The sequence below is a fragment of the Sinocyclocheilus rhinocerous genome, unplaced genomic scaffold (assembly GCF_001515625.1).
Source record: "Sinocyclocheilus rhinocerous isolate Xijiao unplaced genomic scaffold, SAMN03320098_v1.1 scaffold623, whole genome shotgun sequence".
Lineage (NCBI taxonomy): Eukaryota > Metazoa > Chordata > Actinopteri > Cypriniformes > Cyprinidae > Sinocyclocheilus > Sinocyclocheilus rhinocerous.
The window spans coordinates 1,210,291-1,233,302 of NW_015644631.1; the positions used below are offsets into that span (position 1 = coordinate 1,210,291).

Consider the following 23,012-nt stretch of genomic DNA (forward strand, 5'->3'; position numbering starts at 1 on the left):
TAATAACCGTTTCAGGTGAACTCCACATTCCGCTACCCTTTCTTCTATGAGATGTGCTGGTATGTGTTGGAGAGGTACGTGAACTGCTTGACCAGACGTTCGCACCTCAGCCTGGAGTTCCGCATTCACGCTGGTGAGTTGGCTAAACTGACAGCAATTTGCAATGATAAACATAACCAGAAGTCATTTTCAAGTAATGGAGAGCGTTGGCAATGCAACATAATCAAGTTTATGCAAATGCACAGTAATGTGATGAGGCAGCTACTATTGGGACCGCAGACGGTGAAGCAACCAAAAGAACAGTAACTTGGTGACATCCTGCAAATGAATCACTGTCAGAGTGAATGCCTTTTAATTCTATCCAACCTAATAGCAGTTTCTGTCCTAACCAGGCATGACAAGTCATTGTGGAACAGGTTTTGAATTGCCAAGTGCTTTTGTATGAGGGAAGATACTGATGTATGCATGGGAAGCAGGAGAAAGAAATGACTTGTGGGATTCCCATAAATATAAGTATCTAAAAATAAAATAAGTTACTTAAATGTATTTGACGTTTTAAGGTATAGAATGTTATTAGTCTATTGCACAACAAAAAATTTACTATTTACAGGCACAGGGTTAGATAGCAAGGGAAAGCACCTTCCTCTTGACTCCTGTGACAAATGCAACAAGGTGAGGTCAGAAGCATTGTGTGTGGAAATTGGAAAAAATAGACTGTGACACCAGAATCAAACTGAAATGGGACTGAAAATCCATATAGATCTCTACTGCTCTACAAAGGCAAAAGACCTTAACTCGCTAGAGTGTGAAACTGAGAAAAATGACTTTAAAGTTTTTTATTTGTCCAGCCAAATTAATTAACTTCAATTTGGCAATTAGATGTTTTAGTAATCAGTTAAATGTGAGTGGATATCGTTTTGCAAGCAATTTATTTCCAATGCTCAGTAACGTAAAAGAATGCTAGACATAGCGTAATTGCGTTTTTTTTATTGACCTGAATGAAAATAGCCTAACCTAAAAGAACGAATTGTTGATTGATGTGAATGCCAGCAAGCAGGAATAATGCTCAGAATGCTTGTGGATTAAACATCTCCGATGACGTTCATCGCCATGGAATGATTTTATCGGGTTACAAGAAAAGGTAGGATATGGATTTAATTGCAAACTGATTTAGTAGATTTTAGCTAGTATCGATTTTATGTTTGACCATGCCACACGCGTCCAACTAAGTGACAGCCTGGTGAATAATCTGCATTATAAAAAGGAAAAAAAAATCTTTAAAGATTATTCACGATTACTTATCGCTGTCAAGGTATCTAGTCTTCACAGTGCTTTGTTATATGGAGCTGTTTTGTAGATCGCGATATATCTAATTCGTTTGTCTAATAAAGTGCTTCAGTGAGAGATCAGATGTATAAAAGCATACAAGTTACACCGTAATTAAAATGCGGCAGACTTTAATGGACAGTAAAAACAAAGGCAGAACACCGTATAACTCCAACGCGAATGACGCGAAATGCGCGACACGTTTGCCGCGAACGCACGATATTCGCCTCAATCGCGTCTTCTGTGCAAGTTCAAAAATTTCAACTCGAGCGGAAAATTCGCATGACGCGTTTTTATTCGCGCGAGTACTAGTAGTGGAAACTAGACATACTAGTTTCCATGTTTCCTTACTTCACCATACCAACATTTATCAAGATGATTCCTAGACTTGTTCTGTCTATGTCTTCTGGTCTTCGTGTAAATTTGATTTTGGTGATTATGGATTTGGTGAGTAGCTCGTTTTCTCTTCTGATTTTATTTAGCTGAACCCAAGCTTGTAACTGAGAGTCTCGTCTCTGCTCCTCGGCTGGACATGGAGGAGAACTCGTGTGAGACACGGTTAGAGAGGACAGAGGGGACGACCCAGCCCTCCTCCACTGTCCCTCCCTATCAGACCTTCAAATCCCCGGCCAATGATTCTGAAGACAGCTTCAAGTCCCTGCCTTCAGAGTGTCCCAAGACTCCGTCTGGCTCACCTGGAACGGAACATTCCGGCAAATGGACCCACTTGACAGAGTTTGAGCTAAATGGACTCAAGGCCTTGGTGGAGAAGCTGGAATCCCTTCCTGAGACAAAGAAATGCGTTCCAGAGGGCATCGAGGATCCACAAGCACTGCTAGATGACGTGAAGGTCTGTATACATTTTCCACTTGTCATTTGTCTTGTTTGTCTCTCGTGTCTTGAATTGACATCATTATAGCTTCCTCCTGACTCAATTTTTCCTTTCTCAAGGAATAATAAATTGAAGTAATCACCTGTTGGGTGGAGCAGTCTAGTTGTAGACCTAAACTTGTAGGTTCAGATAGTAGGCTCAGACCCAACAAGGAACAATGCATGATCTATCAACATTTTGTGTCACTGAGGTAAAGGGGATAGTTCACCCAAAAATGAAAATTCTGTCATTAATTAGCTACTCACCCTCATGTCGTTCCAACCCCGTAAGATCTTTGTTCATCTTCAGAACACAAGTTAAGATATTTTTGATGAAATCCGAGAGCTCTCAGACTAGGGCTGCACGATAAATCGAAATGAAATCGCAATCGCGATTAGGCAAAAGCTGCAATTGTCATACGCATCTTGTCAGTGAAGCACGGTTCTGTGATCAGTAGTAAATTTCCATCCGAAGGCCAGAGGGTGCTCTCGCGCGAAAACTCCAAATACGCCCCGCAGAAGAAATCCAGAAAATTCCTATAGTGGTAGCTGAATAAACAGAAGATTTAACTGCTTTCATTGATTCAACATGACTAATAAACACAGGACTACGACAACATATGATTTATCTGAGTTCTTATTATATTTATTATTATAATTTTCATTATAATAAAGTATATAACAATGCAATGCTAATTGACATAGCCTTTATCACTGCTTAGAATACTATGAAATATGTTGCGTGCCTTATTCTGTGTAAGAAGCCACATCATCTCACAGAGGGATTTATTTCAAACACTCGACTGACGTTATAAAGCAAGTTTGGAGTAAAAAAATATTATTAAATGTGGTATTTTCACGTGCTATCAGATGGAGCAGCATTTACTACACAAGAGTCGTAGTTCACTGAGAAGCTACACAAACAGCTTTTATTATACAGATTTACTACTGATTACAGAACCGGCTGTACTGACAAGATGCGCATGACAATCACATTTGATTAATCGTGCAGCCCTATCTCAGACCCTGCATAGACGGCAATAAAACTGACACCTTCAAGGCACAGAAACGCAGTAAGGACATCATTAAAATAGTCCATGTGACAGTGGTTCAACCTTAATTTCTGTGTGCAAAGAAAACAAAAATAATGACTTTATTCAACAATTCTGCTCTTCTGTGTCAGTCTTTGACATGCATTCACGAGGGTTCCACACATGTGTGTGGTGCTGCTGACCCAGGAGCTAGCGTTCTGACGTAGAACGTCTATCTCATCATCTGTATATTCTGGTTCAATTAAGGCTGGGCAAAAAATTGCAAGTCATTCTCTCTGTCGAAATCTTCAGACATGTTTATGAGGACAGTTTTAAGTACAGCGTGTGTCTTCTGCTTGTAAACAAGGCGCAGTGCATCTGTGTTCTGTGCCAGAACGCCGGCTCCTGCGTCAGCAGCACCACACGCATGTGTCATGGTACTCTCGTGAACGTTGGCGAAGACTGACAAGGAAGAGAAGAAATTGTTGAATAAAGTTGTTATTTTTGTTTTCTATGTGCACAAAAAGTATTCGCGCAGCTTCACAAAATTAAGGTTGAACCACTGATGCCACATGGATTATTTTATTGATGTCCTTACTATCTTTCTGGGCCTGAACATGGCAGTAGTTGCATTGCTTTGTATGCAGGGTCAGAAAGCTCTCGGATTTCATCAAAAATATCTTAATTTGTGTTCCGAAGATGAACGAAGGTCTAACAGGTTTGGAACGACATGAGGTGAGTAATTAATGACAGATTTTACATTTTTGGGTGAACTATCCCTTTAAAGTAAGTTGGTTGCAGTAACTTACTGTGACATTGTGCATGGCATTAAAAACATGCACAAGATTTTAAAACAAAACAATGCATCTCTTTTAACTCCTTTATGCCAAATCTGAAATATACTGTTATCTGTTTATTTTATTTAAATATTTAAAATATGTTCTAAAATATAAAATAATTTTTTATTATATTATAAATAATAAAGTAATATTTATTATATATTAAAACACAAAGTATTTGCATTTATATTTTCACACCAAAACTATTTGCAATGTTTTTGGTTTTCATTATTGTAAAAAAAAAAAGGAATAAATAAATAAACTAAATAAAATACAATAAAAATCGTGTCTTTTTAAAAAAGATTTTAATTTTAAGTTTTGTTTATTGTCTGCTTCTTAAACAGGTTGTGTTAAAGGAACATGCAGATGACAATCCAGAGTTGGCCATCACTGGTTCTCCTATTGTATGCTGGCCAAAGAAGACAGGCAAGGTATGAATGGATATGCAGAGCGATTAGAAACATTAGGATGTGGCCGAGCAAGATTCTTTAACCTATTTTTAAGGTCATTAATTTGACTTACATACTGCAATGTCATCAGTTAATTATACTTAACAGTAAGACAGATATGGAGCAAAATGTGTTATGAAGGTTTTGCTGTCTCCATTCCTTCCTAATTTCCCCCTTCAGATTTATGGTTGACGTTGAAATTAAGAATGTTTAGAAGATTTTTGTTTAAAATGCCTTTTTTGTTGTTGTTGCACTACTGAAGTAGTTGTGAAGCAGATTCTGTGGAAATATGATGCAATGTCTGTATTTAAAAAAGGCAAAGCGGAACTTTGCATTAGTATTTCACTGGAACGATAAATCGGCATCAGACACAAGGGAAGTGTTGCCAGTCCCCCAAAATTAGACCTGACCAATCACACGCAAACCGGCACTTATAGACTTGTTTGTTTATTTCCCTATTGAAAGTGACACACGTGATTGGATGTTGGCTTTTGTACTTCCCCCACTTCACAACACTAAAACTGTCTCGACGACTAAAAGCCCAGCTGCTGAATTTTCGCCTCCATTGTGTCTGTCTTTTGTGATTAAAGACCATATGTCCTTATACTGCCCCAACTGGCCTCTCTTCTTTACCACATGACCCTGTTCTGCATGCCCTCTTCCTATTGGATGTGTCCAAGCTGTATTGGTTCATATTAAAGAGCCTGTTTTGCATACTGCACACCCATTGGCTCTGCCGCTCTCCTCTCCCCTCCCACTTCTTGGAACTCCCCCTGCTGCATATTGATGAGCATGTCTTGCTCTAGCCTGTGTGCTCTGATGGCTAAGGAACAGAAGGGAGGGCTGTGCCGTCTCGCAGCCAGTAGCAAGCCGGAGCTGCAGCCATGTAAGTTAGCAAAACGCTGAGAGGACTCTAAGAGCCATGGCCATGTCGCTGATCTCTGACGAGGAGGATTATGAGAACTCGGATGCTGAGCAGGTAGTAACGTTGAGCTGGACCTACAGGTCATTAGACTTAAGAAAAGGAGATGCGAAAGGTTGCATGCAGCTGTTATTTGTGTGTATTTGCATGTGTAACTGAAGTACACGTGATAAGGGAACTGTCAGAGCTGTCAGAAATGTTTATGGTGACCGCTGATGACTAGCACACAAGTTCAGTTTTGAGCCTGGTGCTCATTTTGATCCACTTTGTCACAATTCTTCCATTTTATTTATTGAACTTGAATGAATATCGCAGCAGGTTGTTGAAACATGAACCTAAACTAGCATTTCTTGATGCTGTAAGGTCTTGTTAGGTACTTTTAGGAGTTGCAGATGAAAGTGAAATCAGTGACACTTCATGTGGAAGCTGCGATTATTACTGTCATGCTATGTTAGCAGCTACAAATGCTTTCCAACAGTCCCAGTTGATGTTGTAATGCACACTGCAGGGTTTCGAAGGTGTGTGGGTTCTTTGAATACTTTGCATATGTCTGTTTGTGTGACTGTCCACGTGAGACTCTCCCATCGCTTGTTTTATGTTTGCGGTTGGGCGAATCTTTGATTCTCTTCCAGTGAATCCTTTTGTATTCCTCTTCTATTGAAAACATACAAATGCATTTCACCCCAAATGCTGTCGCCACTGAGGAAAGGATGCAGCTGCTAGATTATTATCATTTTATCATCCATCATTAGGATGAAATACCTCTCTGTGGCTTTTGTAAAAAGATTGCGTATATTTTTACTCTCGCCACTCGTTTCAGATATTTGTATAGATCATTGTGTTCTTCAACTTCCTCAGTTTCCAGGATATTTTTAACTGTTTTGGCCACAGCCCAACAAGGGCCTCTTTGAGCCGGTCCTACAAGATGAGCGCATGGGGGAGGGGTGGGACAAAGAACCAACGTGAGTAAAAACAGTTCAGACATGTTCCTGTTATGAACATATTTAGTCCTGGACCTGTAGTTATGAAAATGTAGGTTTATACTGATCCTGGATCAGATGTCATTTTCAGGAAATCAGATCTTGCATCAACACATCTGGTCTTGGATGCTATTTGAGGGCTGACCTCTACACAGGTCATCTTTGAAAAGCTATTAGTGAATTATTAGAGAATTGTGTATAGAATAAGTGTTTATTGCTTATCAGTATTGGTATATCAGCCACGGAAATAGCAGTAAACCACTATTTAGACACTTTTACCTTAAAACACATTATTTACTAACTTAAGTGACTTTCTCAGGGGCACAGTAGGGATCAAGCTAGTTTTTTGTTTTTATCAGTTAATCTCCAGTTTTTTGGTCATTGCTGGTGGTCCTGCAACATTTGCATTCGTTTTTTTGTTTTTGTATTGTGATATTCTTCGCCCCGGTGAAAAGGCTTTATTTTGCTGATATCTGCCTCATCCAGTTTTGTGAGTTTAGTGTTAAATATCAAGTGTATCTTCACACCCTACCAATTAAATTTGCCATTGTCCCTGCAGCTGGGTGTGATTTGTGAATTTTGCTGTTGTTTTGCAGAATCATTTTAATTATTATTTTTAATTGGACTATTTCTTAAGTTGGACAATTACATCTGGTTTAATGATGGTATCACAAACTAAGTGCTTGAGTCAGCTTGTTTGTGTATGGTTACCATGGATATGTATTTTTTTCTGCACACACACACCTATACCAGACGGCAAGCATCAAAATCCATGTCTGCCCTTAATATCTACAATAATCCTGTTTTAGAGATCCTCCATCTCTGCAGCGGTTTTTATAGGAATGCAGTCTTTAATTTCTGGCCTTGTCAGCAAGCTGCTCTAACGATGTGAAGCAAATCTGTTTACGCTATTAATCTGTCATAGCATGTGCACACACTCAGATGCTATAATGATGGTTGGCTTGCAAAGTTCTTCTTATTTCAGTGGTTTCACAATGAGAAGTGAAACATTGTCTCACTTTGATAAGATTATATTTTAACAATGAAATTGTGAATCATGTGAGACTTGACAAGTCTCCTCTGTTTGGCTTCTAAAATCTGCTCTGAACATTTGTATTTATTCAGAACATTTTGATTGATATCAAAATGACAAAATGTGCATTGAAGTGAGAATAAAACTATGAATATAATGATGACACATTAATACACAGCCAACCCCACAAGGAGTTAGTGATTGTTTTTATTTTTGTTGTCGGTGTCACCAGGGCCGGATTTACGCATAGGCATTCTAGGCACGTGCCTATGCTTGCTTGTACAGGGGGGGGCCTAAACACAATGAAGAGATATATAATATTTTTGTAATACGATGGGATATCTACAACAGTAAAAGAACCAAAAACCCCAGAAGACATGAGCAAATAAATATAACAAACAATAGGGTAAAAACTATTTCCATGTCTTCAACCTTTTTTATGTACGGAAATCACGCTTTCTTTCTCCCGTTCTCTCTCACAGACGCACATACAGTACAGACATGCACTCGCGCACACACATGCGGAGACGCGGACAGAAACTTGATGTCAGAGCTGTGGCTACCCCATGAATTTATCTATAAAATAGTTTCGCATTTCTCAGTAGCGAGGTTCTTGAAGCAGTTCAACTTAAAGATTCGCTATTAGTAGACGCTGCTGCTGAATACTGCTGAGACGCACAGACGCAAGTATTCACACTCGCTTAATCTCTCTCTCCCTCTCTTTCTTTCGCTCTCTCTCTCTAATAACTGCGTTAGACTGCATTAATAACTGCATTAGCCTGCCTGCGATAGAAAACACTGTACCGGTTTCCACTGATTAATAAATATTTTTGTTTGCTTGGGTAGGAATATTAGGCCTATTATATTAATAGGGAAGGGGGGCCCGAAAATTTGCTCTGCCTATGTCACGAAAAGAGGTAAATCCGGCCCTGAGTGTCACCAAACAAAAATAAAATAAAACTAAATTAAATTAGCATTTATTTTAGCCAACATCCAATAGAACCAAAAGAAGAATGTTATCAGAAAAACTAATAACAGAGTTGGCACCGATAGCCTAGTGGTCAGTGTGCCTACATGTAACTAGTGCTGTCAAATGATTAATCGCATCCAAAATAAAAGATTTTGTTTACATAATATATGAGCGTGTACGGTGTATATTTGTTATGTGTATATATAAATACACACACATGCATTCATATATGTAAGAAAAATTTTATGTTTATATATTAAATATATTTTATATAAAATAAATTATATGAATATAAATATATACATGTTAATACATGTAAATATTTTTAATATATACCATATGTGTGTATTTATATATGCATAATAAATATACACAGTACACACTCATATATTATGTAAACAAAAACTTTTATTTTGGATGCGATTAATCATTTGACAGCACTACATATAACGGCGCTGCATTACGGGCGTCCCAAGTTCGAATCCCAACTCAAGGACCTTTCCCGATCCCGCCCCCTTCTCTCTCACTCCCACTTCACTTCCTGAGTCCTCTATACTATCCTAACGTAATAAAGGCAAAATGGCAAAAATAAATCTTTTAAAAAACAAAACGGATAAGCTGTTTGACCTTTGCTTGGAACCTTTGATTTTGGGTGGTGTTCTTGTGGGATCTTTAATTAATTTTCAAGATCCTGTCTTTAATCTGGGTGAAAGCAGCTCTTAAAATCACAAACTCACGACATCCAACACATTAACAAGAGATATTAGATTTGGTCTGGAATGTTTTTCCCACTGGCAGTCTCCCTCTCCCCCGGCTTTGCAGACCACGTGCTTGAATTTGTGCTTCTGTTTTCCTCAACTCGGTTTCATAACACATCACATCTGAGATGTTGTGAAACAGCAGTTTCTGCTTTCTGATATTTGTAGACAACTTCAAGAACTCAACAGTATGTTGTTGTTGCTTTTTCTTTCATTTCGTCCATGTAGGAAAGATTGTGCGAGGCAAAAATCAATTCTACTACAAGCATCAAATTCAAAGCTCTGTGAAAACAGGACTTTTGACTCTGATTGAAGAGCTAATCTCAGCTCTTATGGGCAGAGAAATCCACTTAGGCTGTTTAAAAGAAATGTACCTATTGAGGAGGTCGGGTTGCACTTTCCCCCTCTGGCTAATGCGATTGTTCATGTTTTCCTCTCCATTACGAAGGTTCATAAAGAGGGTGGAGGACAGATTCATTCTCATCAATCATCCCATGGTCCCATGGTGCCGTAGGAAACTCGTGCTGTGGGTGCTGGGACAGGCATGACTTCCGCTTGATGTAATGGGGACATGGCAACCCATGGGATGTGGAATATAGCTCTTTGAAGAATAATTCCCTTTGACTTGCTTGAGAGTTTATAAGTGTGTATGTATTAAGCTTATTTGTGATTTATAGTCTGAATGCACTGTTGCCATTTTGGCCTAATGGCCAAGAATAACATAAAAGACGAATAAAAGCTCTATCAAAAAGGAAACAGAATCAATAATGGAAAGTGCTTCACATTAAGGAGATCAAATGGCAAATACAAACATGCATTCATTCTGACGTTCCTGCTACTGCTGCTGTTTTCCCCTTTGTTGCATAACAGCTAAATCAGTGGTGGAATATTTGTGTTTCTAAGGAAACGCAGTTTACATTTATCAATAAATGTTGTTAGGAATAATATTCGTTGGCTGGTTTAATGCATGTTCCTGTAGCTGTATCCTGACTTATTGTTCTTTAATTGACTCAAAGTTAATAACAACAGGGAATGTCCTCCAACTTTACTTGACTGACATTGTAGGCAGATTTTATCGGTATTCACAGAGTAGTAAAAATGCATTCTCATGTTCTGTGCTCCAATTTTTTTCTTTAAAGTGCCTCGAGGGCATATAAACAATTTGAATAACTGCACATACAACTAAATCTAAACCATATGAACTCACTCTCAGAGTGTGGGGTCTGAAAGTTGATAGGCTTGTGTTCATTATGTTTGCATTCCCTTGACTATGTGGCATTGCATTTCGTTACTGTTAAAGTCAGCAAGCAGCTCATAAACAGATCATGTTCATCATGTCCTGGTTTCCAAACATGTTCAGTATGCTACATGTAAAACGGGTTGAGAAAAGCTTAATCTTGCTTCTCATTTTCCTTTGGCTCTTGTATAAATAATTCTGTGGTTTTATGTTTCAGCCACGGCCGCTTAATCGGCCAAAAACAAAGATGGGCTCGTCTCCATCGGCTGCTCCAGGCTCAACAGCAGGAGGAGTGAAGCTCTCGTCCAGTCGCGGTTCATCTAGTGCCCGGCGCAGACGGACACGCTGCAGGAAGTGCGAGGCATGTATGCGCAAAGAGTGTGGCGAGTGCCACTTCTGCAAAGACATGAAGAAGTTTGGTGGACCAGGCCGCATGAAGCAGTCCTGTATCATGAGACAGTGCATAGCGGTCAGTCTGGGTACTCATCATCAAATTTGACCCTTGATCTGCTGAATGGCACATCTGGAGGAACTAATAGCCGCTCTTTTTGTGTTTTGCAGCCTGTTCTACCTCACACTGCTGTGTGTCTGGTGTGCGGAGAGGCTGGGAAAGAAGACACAGTAGAGAATGAGGAGGACAAGTTCAACATGATGCTTATGGAGTGCTCTATCTGCAACGAGATCATCCATCCAGGATGCTTGAAGGTTGTTTTCCTAATCAGGCCACCAAACAATTGGAAACTGTGATATCTGAGCCATGATGGCATCAACAATCTTTCAAATGTCTTATTTTAGACATACAATGTTGTCTGTCTATTGTTCTTTCGAGTAGAAACTTATTCTGTTCTGTTGTTCAGGAGAAGGATTCTGGCGGTGTTGTAAATGACGAGTTGCCAAATTGCTGGGAGTGTCCGAAATGCAATCATGATGGAAAGACAGGGAAAGTAAGCATCACTGTCCTACCTAACAACATACTTAAAAATAATGAAAATGGTAATGATACAACGTAATGGATATAAACTTGTCTTGTATTCTTTCCCACCTTTTGGTCACAAAGCAAAAAAGAGGCCCAGGGTTTAAGTACGCCTCTAATCTCCCTGGCTCTCTGCTCAAAGACCAGCGAATGAACCGGGATATAAAGGAAGAGCCGGAATCGAACATGTCTACAGAGTCCTACACCTCAACTGTTTCACCTGTCATGAAGAAGAAGACCGAACGAGAGGACAACCCTACCTGCAAGTCAGAAGACGCCTTTAAGAAACGTTCTCCCAAATTGGAGGACAACCCACTCCGCAAGAAAAGAAAACTCTTTGAAAAGGACTCAGACTCAGATTCCAATGTCAAGAAAAAGGTAGCAAGACAATGAATAAGTAAAAGCAAATAAGAGATGAAATAATATTTTTGCAAAGCATGTATTTTGACCCTCTTTTAAATCCACAGAAGAAGCGCTCAAAGCCTGATGATCTCTCAACTTCTAATGTCCTGGGACTGATAAAGACAGAAAGAGAGGATTATGAGGATAACAGACAGGAATTGGAGAGGAGAGATTTCAGTTTTGTGCCCTCAGAAGAAGAGGATGGAGATGATGAAGAGGAGGAAGAAGAAGAGGAGACAATGAAGGAGAAGAGTAGCCGAGAGGAGAATGGGAAGCTTGTGCACAAGACCTCCACTGTATGGGAAGGCGACCAATCACAGGGCGGTTTTACCCAGGCAGGGCCCAGCAGCGACTCGGGTGTTGATACACAGTTGAGGAGCCAGCGAAAAACAAAACGCAAACCTCGTCTACCCAACAAAGAACTGAGCAAAGAACTAAGCAAACAACTTAATCAGGAGATCCAGAAGACAGAGGATTGTCTGGCTCATCAAAATGGCAGGGCGGTGAAGACAGAACCAGATAGTGATGGAGAAGTCAGAAAACCACTGAGGAATGGCAGCAGTCATCTGAGAGACTGGCTGGGACCTAAGCGGGAACTAAACGGATCCTTGCGAGAGCAGGTCCCGGTTAACTGGATCAGGACTACACCTACCCCTGTCATTCGGCCAACACCTTGCCGCTCTCCACCGAAATGTGTTCAGATGGAGCGTCACGTTATTCGCCCCCCTCCGATCAGCCCCCCTCCGGATGGCCTGCCCCTAGATGATGGGAAGAATCACGTCATGCAGAGAGAGGTGTGGATGGCAGTGTTCAGCCACCTCACACACCAAGACCTCTGTGTCTGCATGCGGGTCTGCAAGACCTGGAACAGATGGTACGTCTTCCAGAAATTAGAAAAGAAAGCATCATAATATGTTGTGCTTTTATGCTGCATTTGCACTAGAGAATTTACTTTATACTGCAGCAGATGTTTAGAGGTCTAGCTCTTCCCACAGTACTACATGAGCATCCTTTTCCTCCATTGGTTTTCTACCTTGCTCTCAGACTTAACCACATCTTTAACCCTTGTCCTGACCAATGAAAACACTGGATTGTATTTGAGTCAATGGAATGAAGTGATCCTTTTCACTTTCAATTGTGACTTTAAGTAGCTTAGATCCTTAAGGGTTGGGTCCTCCATGTTAGGTATATTCCAAGCAAGTGCCAAACTCAACTTCGTAAGATGCACAGCAAAGTTAAGTCTTCTGTCCTCTGTTCTTAGGTGTTGTGATAAAAGACTGTGGACCACGATCGATCTGAACCGGTGCAAGTCAATCACTCCACTCATGCTGAGCGGCATTATCCGCAGACAGCCGGTCTCCCTGGACCTGAGTTGGACCAACATCTCTAAGAAGCAGCTCAGCTGGCTAATCAACAGATTACCTGGTACAATCACACACTTACTTACCGCCTAAATTGATTAATGGTGGAAACAGCTTTGTTTCAGTGCTTCTCCTGATGGTGTAGCCTTTATGTACTCTACACCCCAGTCTTGTTACCAGAGATCTACCTTACTGTGAGGGTTAGTTACAATCCTAATGAAATACACATAAACCAGTTAATTAATATCTTCAGGAACTTTTGATAATTGCAAACAGGTTTTTTGGAGCAGGGTTGAAACTGAACTCTGCATAAAAGTAGATCTCCAACAACAGGATTGGGTATCCCTGATGTATGCAAACTCCACTCTCATGTCTGATACTTGCATGACTCCTTTGTGTTGGTTTCCTGACAGGTCTGAGGATTCTGTTGCTGGCAGGCTGTTCGTGGGCAGCTGTATCAGCTTTATGCACATCCAGTTGTCCTTTGCTAAGAACTTTAGATGTGCAGTGGGTAGAGGGACTCAAGGACAACCAGATAAGAGACTTGCTCTCCCCGCCGACAGACAACAGGCCAGGTACTGAATGATAGCATTAATTGCTGTTCATGCCCAATATGTACTCTTGACCCATTTAGAAGTTCTTTATCTCTTATTTTGCCAATTCATAGCGCCCCCATGTGTACACAGCAGATAGTACAGGTACATTTCTGTTAGATTGTTTAAAAACTGACATGGTAAAAGATGCATATTGCTGTCTCTCAGGTCAGTTGGACAGCAGAAGTAAACTGAGGAACGTGGAGAATCTCTGTCTAGCTGGTCTGGACATCACAGATGCGTCCCTGAAGCTGATCATAAAACATATGCCTTCACTGTCCCAATTGGACCTTAGTTACTGTAACCACATCACCGACCAGAGTGTGAATATCCTCACGGCAGCCGGCACCACGACCAGAGACTCTCTTACTCACATCAACCTTTCAGGTATTGCAGGAAATACTAAAACCCTCACATAATGCCATATCGCCAGCGATAGATGGTATTATCGTGCATGGGTGGGGGCAAGAGAGAGACTCTGTACTTATCATAGGCTATTTCATAACTATGTGGTGTTTTAAACCGCGCAGGTGCGCGCGAGAGAGCCTATGAAAGCACGAATAATCAAAATAATATACTTTCAAACATACTGATAAACTAACATGTTAAATATAAAAATATTTAAAACAGCTATTTCATATATATTCGTAGGGCTGGACAATAATTCAATATCAATATGTATCGCGATATAATTTTTTTCAATAACGGTGATATGATTTTTAAACACATTTCCGATATTTCGATATACATTACCAGTGTTTCCCATACATTGATTTATTTGTGCCGTTTGACTTCGTTGAATAAACATGAGCACTGCACATTTCAAAATCATAACACGGCGCGGGTGTTTTATATGAATGTATCTCTGAAGGGAATTGACTGTCTTCAGAAAAGTTTCGATGGCATTTTCATTTGATCTGATAAAGAAGCGTTCATGAGCGGAGCTGCTTTGATTACAGCCATTACTGGAGAAACCGCTAGTTTTATCACTCTAAAAGCGCCTCCTGCTGCCAGAGAATGAGTTTTCATTTTAAATAAGCCCATCTCCAGCAACATTTCCAGTTTTTGTTATTGTTCAATTTTTTGGTTTTCTGCAGCGACTCGGAGCACTTTTCATACCCTTTTTTCTGGCTGAAGCACATTTGTTTCAATCTATAAGAATAATCAGCCTACACTACCAGTCAAAAGTTTTTGAACAGTAAGATTTTTAATGTTGTTTTTTTTTTTTTTTTTAAGAATTCTCTTCTGCTCACCAAGGCTGCATTTATTTGATCCAAAGTACAGCAAAAACAGTAAAATGTTGAAATATTTTTACTATTTAAAATTGCTTTCTATTTGAATAGATTTTAAAATGTAATTTATTCCTGTGATCATACATAGGTAAATTTTCAGCATCATTACTCCAGTCTTCAGTGTCACATGATCCTTCAGAAATCATTCTAATATGCTGATTTGCTGATTATCAATATTTAAAACAGTTGAGTACATTTTTTTTTCAGGATTCTTTGATGAATAGAAAGATCCAAAGATCAGCATTTATCTGAAATAAAAAGCTTTTGTAACATTATACACTATTCCATTCAGTATAATTTTTATTATTTTTTTGGGAAAGAAATTATAGAAATTAATACTTTTATTTAGCAAGGATGCTTAAAATTGATCAAAAGTGATGATAAAGGCATTTATAATGTTACAAAAGATTTCTATTTCAGATAAATAGTGTTCATATCGATATCGGAATTATATCGTATCGACCGAAATTAAGAAATATATCGTGATATCAATTTTGGCCATATCGTCCAGCCCTATATATTCGTATACGACAAGTTTGCCGCATCAGAGCACAGACGTTATCAGTCTAAAAGGTCTGCAGTCAACAGTGAAAATCAAAAGTAGATTTATTTTAAAGAACAACAGTTCAACACTAAATATTGGACATAAACAAACACGTTAAATATAAACGTATTTAAAACAGGTAAGTTCATATATTTGGAGTAAAGTTAAATTGAACAGATAAATCAGTCATACAGCGCTTCGGACCGCGTGCCCCATGACGAGCCCGACGCACCGCCACAGAAACAAGGATGAGATGCGTTCTAACATAACTGTGGCATTAAACTCAGTTAGTGAGGGCTCGGTTAAAATATTGCACATATATAGACCGTTCAGATTACTTGTTAAAATGCAATTAAATGCCTTATATCAGCAGACGATGTACGTTTGTGTTTGTGGTTGGAGACTCCTTCACTGGCTACAGGCTCTAATCGTCATTTGCGCGAGTGTGAAATGCGGTGCTGAAGTGAAATAGCGGGGCAATATGATAATAATAGCCGAATTATAATAGGCCGCCTAATAATAATAATAATAATTTAATACATTTATAGGAGAATGAGCCTAATATCGTCTTGACTATAGACAAAGACATGTGCTATCGTCGATATCTCTGACTATCGTCTATCGGCACAACCCTAATATACACAAACTCATCTTAATCTGATAAGATTGCTATCTTGCTTCATGCTTTTCCCAAGATGCAGTGCATAAAACAGCAAGGCCTCTACTCTTCACTTGCTGCTGAGGTCAAGCATTAATGTAAATCTGAGTTGCTGTGGCTCTAAATCCCTTTTCCTTTCCTCCACAGTTTGTAACAAAGTTACAGACCTGTCGTTGACCTACTTCAAGCGCTGCGGAAACATTTGTCACATCGACCTGCGGTACTGCAAACAGGTGACCAAAGAGGGTTGTGAGCAGTTCATCGCAGAGATGTCTGTCAGCGTGCAGTTCAGACTGATTGAAGAAAAACTACTGAGCAAACTGAGCTAGTCAACAAAGACACTGACAATAACTCGACCTAGAACCCAGGGAACTAACAATTTCACCCTCCATTTTCTACACTTTTTCAACACAGGATGTGTGAGGCCTAACACGCTTAACAGAAAACCAGCAAAGAGAAAAATGGCATATTGCTAAACGACACGTGCCAAGCAAATGCCTGAACTCATCGACATCAGAGCTCACAAGTGAAGAAATGTATTCATCTCTGGTGGCCAATTCAGCCTTTCAATCTGTTTTATTGTTTTCAATTTGTTTATGTTGTGCTGCTAAGGCAAACTTTTATTGGTTTTTATGTTTACAAGGCACAGCTAGCAGAGCATGCCAATGTTAAAATGCTGTTGAAAGGCATGTTTACTAATATATTTTGCATAAATGTTATAAAAAAAATAAAAAAAAAGGTTTTATAGTCACACAGTGCAGTGTTGCAGTGACAAAACCGACTGTTATTTTCTTTTTTGGAAAAGAAAAATTCAAAATGCATGTGCTTTTTTCGTTACCATGCAAACGTTAAGCTTCATGCAGTGTTAATTTTTGTATCAGAAGGGATTTCACACTTTGTGCAGTATTAACTGCACTCATATAAATATATATAGTATTTTATTAGTACTTTTATTGTCCTCATTTGTAAGTCGCTTTGGATAAAAGCGTCTGCTAAATGACTAAAATAAATATAGACTTTATTGACAGTATTCAGTCAGTACAAAGTTTATTTTTTTCTACGCAGTAGGAAGTTAAGCAGATCCCATCTATACTAGCTATAGTAACTGCAGATGTTTTTGTAATGTTAATTTAAGATGTAATGTCTTCTAATGTTATAAGATGTTCTACAGGTACGTTCTCTTTTCCATACGACTATTACTTACCTGGGCTTCTTTAATATGTATATATCTGGGGAAAAACGTATTTGCACTGTTTGACCTGAATAAATACTTATATTTTTTTGCAGTATTGATGTTTTACTTAACAGAATTTTGACTGTGTGAGCAATTTGGTATATTTTGTGCAGAAAACGATACACAGCATTGGATTATTTCATAAATTAAGATCGGTTCAAGCAATTACGATTTTCCTCCTACCTTTTTTTGCCGCCTTTTTCCTCACTCTCGTGTTAAGACTTCTAATTGAGTAAATATAGCACATTATCACATACAGACAGGCATACCTTAGCGAATCCGTTCTCCAGAATAACCAGCAACCATATCCGTGTATTGTGCCATGAATAAAAAGTTATTTTCATCCTCTTGCGTCTGACTGAGAGTAACGTATTCCTATGACTGCGTTGCACTTCGCAGGCATTAGAGGGCGCCGATTAGCATTTCATCGTTTGCAACTGAGGAAAAAAATAAACACTGAAATCAGAAAACTCTTTATTTTGTTAGTTCAAGGTACCATATTTTATTAAATTTAATAAATCATCTTTGAATTACCAAAATAAAAAGTTCAACATTCCAAAATACAAAGACCAGATCCCAAAACGTCTTCCAGCGCTCAGTTTAAGTCATTTATAGTGTAATCTTGTCTGCTCAGCTAGAGTAGTTGCCTACTACCAAGTGACATCTTTTAGAGATAGCAGCATTAGAAACATACACATAAGCACAGTGTCAGTGTTGGGCAGACGGGTGTGGAGATGTTCTAGAAGCAAATTAAAAATAGTCTGATTATAGAAATACATGGATGTGACACCAGAATGTAAATTTAATAAATCATCTTTGAATTACCAAAAAAAGTTCAACATTCCAAAATACAAAGACCAGACCCCAAAACGTCTTCCAGCGCTCAGTTTAAGTCATTTATAGTGTAATCTTGTATGCTCAGCTAGAGTAGTTGCCTACTACCAAGTGACATCTTTTAGAGATAGCAGCATTAGAAACATACACATAAGCACAGTGTCAGTGTTGGGCAGACGGGTGTGGAGATGTTCTAGAAGCAAATTAAAAATAGTCTGATTATAGAAATACATGGATGTGACACCAGAATGTAATCAATTCTACTATAGAATTATTTGTGACTGATTTAAAATATAAACAACTAAATAAATGTTGTTTACATTCAAGGAAAAACTGGAACGCTGAAGGGGGACGAAACATTTAAAAGAAAGTGCAAGAAAAACTGGACAACAGAGGAAAATATATCCATATACTTTGCGTACAACTTTTTTCACATGTATATAAAATCATTTATGTTTAATTGATTAAATGTTCCTTTATATTTGTTTGTCTAGCCAATACCACAGACCTAATAACTTGTATTTGACTACAGAATTCACAGCAACAAAGGGCATGTACTGTGCAAGTACTGTGATACGTAAATCCATGTAGCACCGCTTGTGGAAATCTCTTATGTCATGTAAATGTGGTACAACACAACTCACCAAAAAACAGACGTCTTTCATGGTATCGCTGGAGATGAAGAACATCAAACTCAAAATGGTCTTTTTGACCCACTATAAAAACCGAATATTTTGCAAGTGAAACCTACCAAGGCTTAAAGGTGCACTGAGAATTTTTTTTTACCAACTTCTATACCAATAAATATTGCTTTGACAAATGTTTTAATATTGTACACTCATGTGAGACTCCAAAAAAGGTTTTGATCTACAAAGGTGAGACTTCCTTACCGTTGAGATCACATGACCAGCCTAACTTCCTTTGCCCTGGTAACCACCCAATCATCTGACACTTTTAATTAATCAAAAATGACTTAGCACACCTTTAAGTAACTTGTATATGCAGCACAATGGAGACAAACCAACCACACACCTGACGTTCGACAGATACTGCAAAATTTGAAAAAAGTAATTGAGGTTCCAGTAATAAGCTACATAGCGGCAGATGCTGGATTCCAGTGACTCTGTGAAAAAATACGATACAGTTTCTATAATCTTGCTATAAATAACCCTTCTGCTAGCTGGTCATTTGATCCGGTGTCATGGATGCTGATTTGTGGTATGGCAATAGCTGATTTAATACATGAAAATAACACGCTTATTAATAATATAATCCAGAAGCCGTTCTGCACATTTCTACTTTGGCACCTACAGTACGTTCCCCCTTCACGCCAATGGTCTTAACTGCTGCTACGACAACATGCATCTTAATGGCAATCGGTTTCTCTACACGCACACGTAAAGATTTCTAATATTGCACATACAATAAAACATTTCCAAAAAGTTTACAGGAATGTACTGTAAACCACTTAAACTTTCATATTTTTTATACGTTATTCCTCTAAACCTTCCCTGGGTCAGTAACCGCAGAAATGATTTCAAACGTGTCAATGAATGACCAAATAAAAATGGGCAGCAGGAAATGCTCGCTCTGTAAAGAAGGTGTGCGCAGTACAGGTTTCCACCACTTTGAATCTAAAGGGGCAGTTCATTGGTCCAGTCGTGGCCCCAGCCTGCTCGGTCCAGCAGGAAGCATCTGGTGTGTTGGCTATCCAGTAGAGGTGAAGCTCACCCGTTAAGACTTGAAGACGTGCACTGCCCGCACCACGTACTGCCTGCAGATGGGGCACTCGCTCATCCTCTTGCCGCACTTGGTGCAGGTGACCATGTGACCGCACTCCAGCAGAACGCAGTCTATCACGGCATCCATGCAGATACGGCACAGGTTCTCATCAACGCCGCCCAGCTGAGCTACTTGCACACCATCTGCAAGACAATATAGGGAAGGTTTGAGATCTTGTTTAATAGTCTATCGATCTTGTGTCTGCTCTGCTTGTGTGTAATGAGGTTTTCTTTCCGCTTTGGGAAAGATTGTTGTACATAGCTGCATATGCAATGACATTTTACAAGAAATACTCAAGAAATTTTGAGCAGTAAAATATGTCATTTAATTTTCATTCCTGTTCCAGGTTCAATACAACATAAAACTCAATCATTTTTTGATTACGAAAGTAAATGTTTTCGGCTCGTCACGTAATTTAATAAAAGCATTTTAAAAGTGGAAATAAATGAGGACATGTGTGTTAAATATTTAAAAATCACTAAAATGTGAATTTATGTTAAAGGACATTAATTCCTTTTTAAAATAAAGAATATAAAATAAGTTTTGAAGAACATCGTTTTAAATTACATTTAAATTCAGTTCAAATTTTTTATTTTCAGTTTTGAAAAACAAATAATTTTAAAATCAATTTAAATTCAGTTCAGATTTTGATTTTAATTAAAACTCGATACAACTTTAAACTCTATCAAATGCGTTTTTTAATTATGCACAGATTCGATTACGTCCCATAATAAAAGCAGTTATAATGGAAATAAATAGGGATGTGTGCCTTAAATATTTGAAAGCAGAATGAAATTAGAATTTTTGTTAAAGAACATTCATTCTTCTTTAAAAAATAAAGACAATAATTGATTTTTCTTTAAAAATAAAGAAAACTATTCAAAACATATTTTCAATTAAACAGAATGAGACAGAAAATGTTCTTGACTCATCCCTCAATTTAATAAAAGCAGTTCTAATAGAAATAAAAAGGGAAATGCACATTAAATATCTACAAGCAGAAATGTGATTTTTTGTTAAAGGACAATAATTTAGACCTTAATAAAAAGATTTTATTTTCAATTTTATCCAGTTATTTTAAATTAAAAGTCCTTATAAAACTGATATTTTTGCTTTAACAATAACTTCAGCAAAGAGTAAATATTATTTTCTGTATTACTGAACCCGGAACACTTCTTTAACACACTGTCTTTCTTATTTGACATCCTTTTAGCCGGTTAATATCAGCGGTCAAACCTTTTAATGAATGATATACAGTACGTGCTTTCAACTCTCCTCTATGGCAGACTAAACCAGTATTTGCTGATGTCAGTCTTATTATCTCTATTAATTGCCCTATAAAAAACCAAAACGATGCACATCCCTAAAGCATCTGAAACTTGGTCCCTCTCCAAAAAGCCACTTAATATATTGTCTGAGACTGAACAGCTATAATCTTCGGATCATTTTGGGCCATTTTCCAAGCAGTGTTAATATAATTAATGAAGGCAAGGTGCAATTACAGTAATGTGACAAGCTATAAGAAGACAGCCAGATCACATTAGGAGCATAATTCATGACACAAATGTGATCATGCACGTGGAAACCACATATCAAACTCTCCCAGCATGCATTGGGAAGAGTCACTTTTCATTCATGGTAATGATGATGTTGGAGCCACATTAAAAAAGGCTGAGTCTTACCTCCAATACCTCCATTGCATATAGGAGGAGGGTAAGCTATGACTTTGATTGACAAACACAGCAGTGGGAGAGTTAACATTATTAGCATTGGGCAGCTAATGTAAGCTCGCATGCATATAAAAAAACTGGTCTTTTCACAAATTGCTACCCAGAAAGAAGAACATACTTCCATGTTATACACGATTCATGCTTCACCAGGCTAGTAATTAGTCCTAGTAAGGTTTTGATATTTTACACTGTACATTTATTTTAAAATATTCAATATAATAATATGTATTTTTGAACGTCTCAAATACCAGTGTTGTTATTGTTAACTACAACTAAAACTAATCAAATAAGATTCAGTAATAAAATAACGTGTGCGAAAATTTGAAATGCTGTCTCTGAAACGAACAGAAATAAAATACGTTTACGTTGAAGTACTAAAATGACTAAAACTAAAATAAAAACAAATTAAAGGTAAATAAATACATTCAAAGCATTAATTAAAATAAACAAAAACAATAAAAATGACAAAAGCACATAAGAAAAAATACTAAAACTTAAACTAAAAAACAAAATAATACTACAATATAAATTAATATATAAAAATACTACTATAAATAACACTTTCAAGTACAATATATCAAAACATTGGTTTGCTTACCTGCAGCTAGGCTGTTGCTAACATTTTCCACTGCAAGGAAAAGAAAACGAGAAGAATCAATTTTATGGAGAGCAGAAGCCGGTTTGAAAACCACATTAGCCACAGCTGATTTTGGGCTGATCCTTGACTGATTCAATTTCATGTTGTTATTTCTCACATGCAGTCTGTCAAAAAGATTCGGAGACTGTGATAAAACGGCTGCATTCTTCCTCATCCATCACTCTTATTATATGATGTTGTCAGCTGTGCTCTTTTCAGCCTGAGCATCTACAAAAACGGACCACTGAGTTTCCTTCTCATTATTCTGCCAATTATATAGCCAGCAGAAGATAAAATGGTCATATAAAGCACCTGAGGAACCTTTCATACTCTATTCTACTAATTCAACATAAAGAGCCTCTTCTAGCAGAAGGGTGAAATTACTTAAAGGGTTAGTTCACCCAAAAATGAAAATTAGACTGTGTTTTACTCGCCCTCGAAGCATCCTAGGTGTATATGACTTTCTTCTTTCAGACGAATCCAGTCGGAGTTATATTAAAAATTGTCCTGGCTATTCCAAGCTCTATCATTGCAGTCAGCGGGTGTTGCAGTTGAAC

The 23,012-nt window shown here is 38.2% G+C and overlaps 2 protein-coding genes across 4 annotated transcripts in view; one reads left to right on the plus strand and one right to left on the minus strand.

Annotated features, from left to right (window-relative positions):
* The window catches only part of kdm2bb (lysine (K)-specific demethylase 2Bb), a 31,194-nt gene extending 14,029 nt beyond the window's left edge, over window positions 1-17,165 (plus strand). The window contains exons 10-21 of the mRNA XM_016576461.1: window positions 16-133; window positions 1,809-2,176; window positions 4,411-4,497; window positions 10,633-10,884; window positions 10,977-11,120; window positions 11,273-11,359; window positions 11,473-11,766; window positions 11,856-12,664; window positions 13,052-13,215; window positions 13,565-13,726; window positions 13,913-14,131; window positions 16,386-17,165. Of these exons, the coding sequence (XP_016431947.1) occupies window positions 16-133; window positions 1,809-2,176; window positions 4,411-4,497; window positions 10,633-10,884; window positions 10,977-11,120; window positions 11,273-11,359; window positions 11,473-11,766; window positions 11,856-12,664; window positions 13,052-13,215; window positions 13,565-13,726; window positions 13,913-14,131; window positions 16,386-16,567 (2,886 nt within the window). The 3' untranslated portion in view covers window positions 16,568-17,165. The remainder of the gene's footprint in view (window positions 1-15; window positions 134-1,808; window positions 2,177-4,410; window positions 4,498-10,632; window positions 10,885-10,976; window positions 11,121-11,272; window positions 11,360-11,472; window positions 11,767-11,855; window positions 12,665-13,051; window positions 13,216-13,564; window positions 13,727-13,912; window positions 14,132-16,385) is intronic.
* Window positions 17,166-18,393: 1,228 nt separating this feature from the next.
* LOC107758664 (E3 ubiquitin-protein ligase RNF34-like) overlaps window positions 18,394-23,012 on the minus strand; it is a 28,940-nt gene continuing 24,321 nt past the window's right edge. The window contains exons 6-8 of one of the 3 annotated variants that reach the window (XM_016576462.1): window positions 22,417-22,446; window positions 21,771-21,812; window positions 18,394-20,231 (exon numbers count right to left, since the gene is read on the minus strand). In XM_016576462.1, the coding sequence (XP_016431948.1) occupies window positions 20,041-20,231; window positions 21,771-21,812; window positions 22,417-22,446 (263 nt within the window). In that variant the 3' untranslated portion in view covers window positions 18,394-20,040. The remainder of the gene's footprint in view (window positions 20,232-21,770; window positions 21,813-22,416; window positions 22,447-23,012) is intronic. The other 2 variants (XM_016576463.1, XM_016576464.1) reach the window with 2 other exon arrangements.